This window comes from Cephus cinctus, unplaced genomic scaffold (genome assembly GCF_000341935.2).
Source record: "Cephus cinctus unplaced genomic scaffold, Ccin1 Ccin1_scaffold1506, whole genome shotgun sequence".
Lineage (NCBI taxonomy): Eukaryota > Metazoa > Arthropoda > Insecta > Hymenoptera > Cephidae > Cephus > Cephus cinctus.
Window position 1 is genome coordinate 62,760 of NW_014333849.1, and position 8,252 is coordinate 71,011.

Consider the following 8,252-nt stretch of genomic DNA (forward strand, 5'->3'; position numbering starts at 1 on the left):
ATTTTTTTTTTTTTTTTTTTTTTTTGGTAGAGCTTGTCGGACTTTAAGTCTGTCGGTGACGTTATAGGATTTTTTTTATGCGAGTGACACGGTTACTTTGAATTTGCGTATTAATCTATACGATTTTTCTTTTTTTTTTCCTCTTTTCATTGGCCTCGTGGATAAATCGGCATTCGATTTTATCTCGTTTCGAGTTTACAGATTTACGGGAAAAAAAAAAATTCGAAAAATGAAGATACACGAGGAACAATGAAAAATAGAAACAAGACGAATGGAAATTGGACGTCCCCCTGGTCAGGCGCGTATGTGTGTCCGCAGATGAAATTTGCGTGCGGCGAAGTATTTTCCGTTCTATAAATTTTCAATGATTCGGAATTGCACAGTTATGCCCGCGCATGCGCAGACGGGGTCCTGACAATTTCACTCTGGTCACTGGTTAATTGGATCACGTCCGGTCAACTGGACATCGTTACGCTAAGAAGACTTAGCGCCGTTCGCACCGGATGAATTCGTCCTCGGCGCTTCCTTTCTGTAAATTTCAGAGCCGCCGTCCGTCCGCTCGATGCTGAGGTTAAAAGGCCAAAGTCGAGCGCAGAACGAGCGAGAGTACAAGGGGAGACAAGGGAATCTCCGTGGAGTCAATCTTCAAAGGAATCACGTGACTTCACTGGTTTATTGCAAAATTCTAGGATGCCGGGACATGTCCCCGAGACGTCCCTGCGAGGTCCCGAGTTCTTTGCTCGACATTTGACATCGGACGTCTTGCGTCAGATGAGCCAACGCTTTATGCGACGCTCCAACGCAGTCTGATGAACTCGTGTATACGCCCTGGTACCAGGTGCAACCTCAGCCAAGGAGTCACGTGACTTCACTGGTTTATTGCGAAATTCTAGGATGCCGGGACATGTCCCCGAGACGTCCCTGCGAGGTCCCGAGTTCTTTGCTCGACATTTGACATCGGACGTCTTGCGTCAGATGAGCCAACGCTTTATGCGACGCTCCAACGCAGTCTGATGAACTCGTGTATACGCCCTGGTACCAGGTGCAACCTCAGCCAAGGAGTCACGTGACTTCACTGGTTTATTGCGAAATTCTAGGATGCCGGGACATGTCCCCGAGACGTCCCTGCGAGGTCCCGAGTTCTTTGCTCGACATTTGACATCGGACGTCTTGCGTCAGATGAGCCAACGCTTTATGCGACGCTCCAACGCAGTCTGATGAACTCGTGTATACGCCCTGGTACCAGGTGCAACCTCAGCCAAGGAGTCACGTGACTTCACTGGTTTATTGCGAAATTCTAGGATGCCGGGACATGTCCCCGAGACGTCCCTGCGAGGTCCCGAGTTCTTTGCTCGACATTTGACATCGGACGTCTTGCGTCAGATGAGCCAACGCTTTATGCGACGCTCCAACGCAGTCTGATGAACTGGTGTATACGTCCTGGTACCAGGTGCAACCTCAGCCATGATCGTTTCTCACATTTTCTCTTTTTCTCTCGTCTTCTTGTGCTTCTCACTTTATTGCTTAATCGCCCGAGATTCACCATCGTGGCCTCAGCCTCTGGAAACGAGCCTTTGGGTATCTTGTCTCTGGCAAAAACCATCGAGACCCGCCACTCTGAGTGTGCAGGGTCTGAGCGAGGATCTTGGAGAAGAAAAGTCGGGCCTCGTAAAGTGATAAAATCTTGTGGGCTCTTTCTTTCCCTTCCGTTTCTGCATTTTTATTCTTTTCTCTCGGGTCGGCTCTTTCTTACTGGTATCCCCAGCTTGGCAAGAACCGGGAAGAATTCTTCTCGTACCGGCGAAGATGCGCTGAGGTCTCGGGTAGAGCCTGACGAAACACCTCGCGGGACGTCCTGCTCCATAATCATGCTCGGCCACTTGAGTCTACTCGCTTCGTTTAGCTTCTTTTCTTTTCGCTTCCAACGTTTTGTCGTTCGGAAAGCGGACGAGTATCCAAAGAGAATAAGTGAATCTGAGGTTGCTCGGGACCGATGCGCTTAGGCTCGTCGGCCTTCGCAGCGTCGCCGAGTCCATCTGAAGCGTAAAGGTCGAGAGGATTTCTGAGTTAGGTCTTGTTTCTATGACTAATTTTCTAAGAGCTTAAGTGTCTTGGTTTCTCTTTTTTTTTTCTTTCTTCTTTTCTCTTTTTCCCGTTGCTTTCGCATTTTTCACTTTATCGAGATTCACAGGGGTGATGCCAATTGGTGTCTACTTCGTTTCAAGACCCGATGAAAAGAGTCGCCCGCGACAGCGTGGCATTGTTGTAAACTCACCTAGAGTTTCTATCCCATCAATCCAACACGCTGTCTCGTATATCATTAAGCGATTTCACACTGGATCGTGTGTGACTTCATCGTAGCTTTGCGAAAGAGTGATTTTTCTTGTTCCTCGACAATGTGATTCGTCGATTCGTTACAGCTGTTAGGAGTTCAAGAGAGTTCGCTGATAAAGAAAGGAGGGGGGGGGGGGAGAAAAGAGAGACCGAATGAAGGAAAAAAAAAAGAAAAAAAAAAGCGTAGTAGAACGTCGATTGTATCGCGAGTGCTTCTATCGCGTATCCACCGAATTCATGATTCTCAGTTCCGTCGCTCCGATGAAAACGAAGAGAGGCGAGTACGAAGTTGCGCGAAGAGAAACGAAAATACGCGAACGTCGCCTCTTAATGACTTTCCAGTCTTATAGGTACTTTCATCCATGTTAAAGGCGCACCCGCATCCGCCGCTACCTACGACAGAGTCTCCTTTCGCTCCGCGATACCGTTGCGACGACAGCCTTAAGCCTCCTAAGCGTGTCACTACACAATTACAATACACGAACGTGAACGCTCCTCGCGTGTCGCTCCATTGAGAATTCAAAGCGTCGCCCGACATCCGGGATCGTCGCGTGCCGGTCGCAGTTTTCAATAATACATTTTTGCCGTGTTTAATGTCGGCGATGGAAAAAAAAAAAAGAAAAAGAAAAAAAAATGAAAATTATCACCCACCCTCTCCCCCCTTAACCAAAAAAAAATATACCACAAATTGACTAACCTCACTGGCGCTGCTGTAATTCGTCGTCAACTTCAGCTGCGGTCGCGTCTTTCCCAGCGAGCCGCGCGTCTCCTTCGCCGAACCAGGCGTCGCCACGTCGCTCGACGTCGGCGTCCCTTTGTCGGCCAGGCCGATCTCCCTCGTAGGCGTCGCGACGGTGCTGGAGGACGCGATCGTCTTGCCCGGTAACGACGTCGTGACGCTCGTCGCGATTGTCGCGGTCACCAGGGTTCCCGGTGGTACCGTCGTCTGCTTCGCTCTAATGGGGACGCGGCTTGAGGTTTGATCAGGCAGCGCCAGGCTCCCTGCTCCTCTCGCTACCAGGAAAACGATCACCGATAATACCAACTTCATCTTCCTTCGCTTCGAGATCACGTGCCCGCTGCCAGCTCCTGCTGCGCGATCTTCCCCTGAGATCATCCGGGTTCTCGATATCCTCCTGAAAACAACAACAGGAACAACATTGATTTTTTTTTTTTTTTTTTTTCTTTTTTAACCTCGATCGATCAGCATGGAATCCTTAATCAACCAAGGCTGATCCACCTTCCTCGTGCGCGTAATTACACCCGGTGTACCGGGCGAGTGCTTTTCTTGCGTTTACTTTATTTTTTCTTTCTCCCTTCTCACTCTCTTATTTGGCGCAACGCTGCTTCTCCGTTTTTTTTTATCTTATTGCTTTCGATTTTTTTTTTTTCGAAAAATCCCCATCTCTCGTCCGTAGCCCCATTACGATACGTGCTCGCGTGGCTCAGCACGATAAATGCTCTCGTATTGTAGCTCGTATGCACTATGGCTGCACTGCGGTACACAGATGCTTTTCCACGTATGTGCTGAGATCAAGGCGCCAAATGGTACGTATGGGATACCTTGGTACGTGATATTATATTTATGGCGGAGGTACCGTTTCGCACGCCTCCTGGCACACGCGGCATGACGTTTCGATGCGCGATATATATATATATATGTTGCCGGTGCGTCATATATATGTATATATCGCGCGTGTATAACGGGTGGACCATTGAGAAGGACGCTATGAAAATTTCTTTTTTTTTGCCACTGTCATTCGTATCGTATTCGAAATTGGTGATTTCCTGAGAAAAGGATATTTTGCTTGGTAATTTATTTTCTTCCCCATTTATTCTCGAGATCTCGTTTACCCATAAAAGAAATTCAAACTCGAGCTGCCATTTAAATTTCATTTTAAATGGAGATACGGTGATTGGTTCTTTCGGAAATTTATGTACGAATTCGATGTTTTGACTTTCTTTTTTTTTTTCAACGCGCTAAGATTGTTTTATGCCTTGACGTGTTTATGGATATCCCGGTGGGCTTTGCTGAGCGACGTATTAGCGTGGAGTGATTTTTTTTTTTTTTTGGTTTTTTTCGTTCAATCGGGTAAAAGTGATTTTCTATATTTTCTATTCTTTTTCTTTTTATTGACTTTCCCGTCACGCAACTTCATTCGCGCTTTATTATACTCGGTGTTATTATTTTTCTCGTCCGACTAGTTTTTCGTCTTGCCTTCCCGCTACGCCATCTCTTTCTCTTTCTCTTTCTCTTGCCTTCGGACTTACAGCCGTACCTAATCCTCGCATCGTAATATTCCACACGCTTTATTCCCGGCGAGAAGAAAAACTCGCTCGTTACCGACTGTGCCGGACGCTTATTTTTTGTTTCAAATGGAAATTCGCCACTGGCGCCAATTCATGCGAATATCAATACCCGATACCATTTCAGTGCTAGCACGTGTATCGAGACTTTTGAAAAATACGGGAAATGCGGATAAAAGAAGAAAAATTCGAACGTTCGTCTACAAATGCGAAACGGGATTTCGCATTGGCACGTGCACGTGGGTGACGTGTGCGAAGGAAAACAAAAAAGATCATACTCGCAAAAAATTTCTTCAACTCCGTTTCGTCGATCAAATCGCAGTGCCGAAAAAAACAAGAGTACCATAACGTAAGCTAGTCGCGCTACCCGATATGACAAATATTAATTTTCGATCTGTCGCAAAAATTTAAAAAATGTGCAAATTTATTCGTATCCTTAACTCTATTTGCAATGTGACGTTGCCGCTTGTATTTTCGTTTTAAGAGTTAATAAAATCTCGTATCCGCATATCGTCTTGCTTGCTAGCTTCTCATTGTGGAACTTGGTACAGCAGGAGACTGTGTTTCGTAAAATTGGGTCACTCGGTACATTTCGCAGCCTCCGTTATCTCTTCATTCGCAAGGCCGTGCAGATTACTGTTTTACCCACCTGACGGCATTGAAAACCTGTTGGGATGTAATTCAGGATCGATTGATATTTATTTTTGTTATCGATACAAGGGCACAGCCTCAGGTCACTCGTGATAACGCGTATCAATTTTCAATCCCAATCGGTGGATATAAGAGCATAATAAAATCTCAATTTATAGAATCTTCATCTCCGATTCTTGGATCAAATCATTTTCTCGTAGACAGTAGCCAGGTACTTTATTTTCTTACTCCGAACGTTCACTGTAACCACCCAGCATCCGACATCCTGGACCATCTTTGACTTTTTGCTGAAAAGCTGTGTTAATGCTTGGGGAACGCACGAGAAGGTCGTGGTACGGCGTTCTTAAATTTTTTCTCTCTCTCTCTCTCTCTCTCTCTCTCTCTCTCTCTCTCTCTCGTCGTGCCTTTGCTTTTTCTCACCAGCAATTCTGTCACGCTCGGTCTCTTTAGTGGTCTCTTGATTTTTCGTTCTAGAAGCCCCTCGGGGCCCCTCTATTCTTAATCATTCGACAAATTGTTACCTTCTCAGTTTATATAGTCGGTATAGTAGATTCCTGCTTTCATATTCAATTACGATAGAAATCTGATTCGTAGAAGCTTTTGTCTGTTCGTGGTTGCATAGATCATTTGTATGGGTATCGTGTGGCTGTGTATACATATAGGTATACAGGACGTTGATATTTAAGTAGGTACGTCCGCCAAGACACTCGACTTCCTCACTTTTTTTTTTTTTTTTTTTTTTCAGTCGCTAAGATCCTTTCGCTTCGGTACGACGGAATGATAATTGATGGACGGATGCGCGGTACTTTTTTTATTTTTGGAAATATTTGTATGTATTTACGTATACTTGTGGTAGCTCACGAACAGTACAAATGCGCTTTTAATGATTGCGTCTGTTCTTTGAAATTTGGAATTTTTCTTTTCTTTTCTTTTTTTTTCCTCTTCTGTTCCCCTTGCTGGTCTCTCTGTTTTGGCTGACTGCGAGTCCTTGCCGTACGACGTGAGACTGTGCTGAATTTGCTATTGCAAATTTTGAAATTTTTTTGAATTGTGATGAGAGTTTTAAAAAAAATGGTGGAGTAGGTAAAGTTGATTGACGATTAGGATGAATTTTGAATTTTATGGAAATAATCGTGAATCGATATTTTTTGGATGTATCAATTGTTTTTTCCTGAGAGACAATAACGGACTTTTTTTTTCAATTTTTGACCTATTTTCTCCTTGCTTCTCTCCTCGCGTCCCGGTCCTTCGTTTCAGGCGATTATGTAAACTCTGACACTGTTCTCTGTGAAAATACGACCATCCTCTGTGAAATCGTTCAGCCAGTCGAATCGATCGTCCTCGATATGTAAACCAGACTCAAAAATATTTGCCCTGAAAATAATTATCCTACAGAAACAAAAAGATCAGCGATTCTGTTTGAATTTCAAAGTTTGCCCGATAAATATGCAAACCTCGAGATTTGGTCTTATTGAGAACTTTTTTTTTTGGGAACGTAAATAATTGTCTTCGTACCATCTTCATTAATTCACCTCTCGTTATATCGGCGAAACTCGATTCGCCCGATTTTATTGCTCTGCGGTTGAGAAAAGTTGCGCACGCGCCTTTACGTCTACCTCGCGCGTATACATTACGGGGAAAGACTGTCAGAAAAAAAAAAGACGGAAACAAGAGCAAAATTGAAATTCCCTTTTCTTCCGTTAAAAATAAACGTCCGATACCCTATCGTTCCATTGGCAGATAGATCATATCCGTCACAGGTCAAAAACGCTAACTTCAAAGTACATTGACTTTAATTAACATCCATAATAAGTACAGCTATCGTAACGTAACGCAGCATAGCATAACAGTTGTCACTTATTTCGATCGATGACCGCGACGGAGATGACTCGAAAAAAAAAAAAATAAGAAAAATATATATACAAAAATTTAAAACCGTAATAACGTCACCGAGATATTTATTCGAAAAAATCTTAGCCAAGCAGAAAGAATCAAGACTTACCAGTAATTTCGAAGAACTTTTTTTGGAAATTCTCTCACTGTACCACCCACGTGTCGAATAACAACGGGATAGCGTCACTTGATTAACGTCTTCGAGTCGGGCGAATTTCGAAAATTCAATTGCGATTACTTTACCGTGCAAAGTCTTTACTCGATATGAATAATAAGCGAATTGAATTTTGGTCAAAATTAAGGTCGATCTTCATGGAGCGCAAGGTATGACTTCAACTTTGACTTCTGGTATGATCGACTTTGGGACTTATGACGGATATACCTCTATACGTCCAGGGTACCGCGTTGGGTTCGGGGTTCGAGTCCGACTGCGGCTTCTCGTAGAAGGGGTCCTGCCTATGAGTCCCCGCTAGTCCCACTTACCAACCAACCAGAAACCGCGACTACCGTGGAATCATAGTCGACGTTCGTCTTGCCAATCCTCTCTTGAAGTTTGGGCCCGTTTCCACGTATATTTTATCGCGAGGAAGCGCGAAAGCCCCCTGTCAATTAATGCTCTGGTCGTTTTGCGGAGAAAATTTAACTATTGGTTATCCATTTTTTTTCCCCCTTTAATATAGGCAAGAACCACTTCGATACCGGGAGTATCGATAAATACTAATCGATTTGTCGCTTTTGCGACGTATAGACGACTTCGATATCTCTTAAGATGAAATTCCGAAGGAAGGATGTCGCAAGCGGCCTAAATAAATACGTGTAGAGACTTGGGAACGAACATGAGATTTTATATTATACTTAAGACGAAAATGAAAATTGGGGTAAATATTGTTTTTGTGTCTCGAAAAATATTACGTGAAAATAGATATTTTTTTTCGAGGTTTCAAGGACGTTCTATTTTACGAAATAAATATTTTCGACGTTTGCGGTGGGTTGGAAGATAATATTTATTTTTATATCGCGTTAGGAAACCAAAATAATGTTTCGGGACTTTTTTTTTTTTTTTTTTT

At 43.8% G+C, this 8,252-nt stretch overlaps 2 protein-coding genes across 2 annotated transcripts in view; one reads left to right on the forward strand and one right to left on the reverse strand.

Annotated features, from left to right (window-relative positions):
* Positions 1-7,640, reverse strand: part of LOC107273214 — a 22,490-nt gene extending 14,850 nt beyond the window's left edge. Inside the window, exons 1-2 of the mRNA XM_015751162.2 lie at positions 7,295-7,640; positions 3,032-3,470 (exon numbers count right to left, since the gene is read on the reverse strand). Coding sequence (XP_015606648.1) covers positions 3,032-3,451 — 420 coding nt within the window. The 5' untranslated portion in view covers positions 3,452-3,470; positions 7,295-7,640. The remainder of the gene's footprint in view (positions 1-3,031; positions 3,471-7,294) is intronic.
* Positions 1-8,252, forward strand: part of LOC107273208 (elongation factor-like GTPase 1) — a 50,598-nt gene that overhangs the window by 19,509 nt on the left and 22,837 nt on the right. The window lies entirely within an intron of this gene.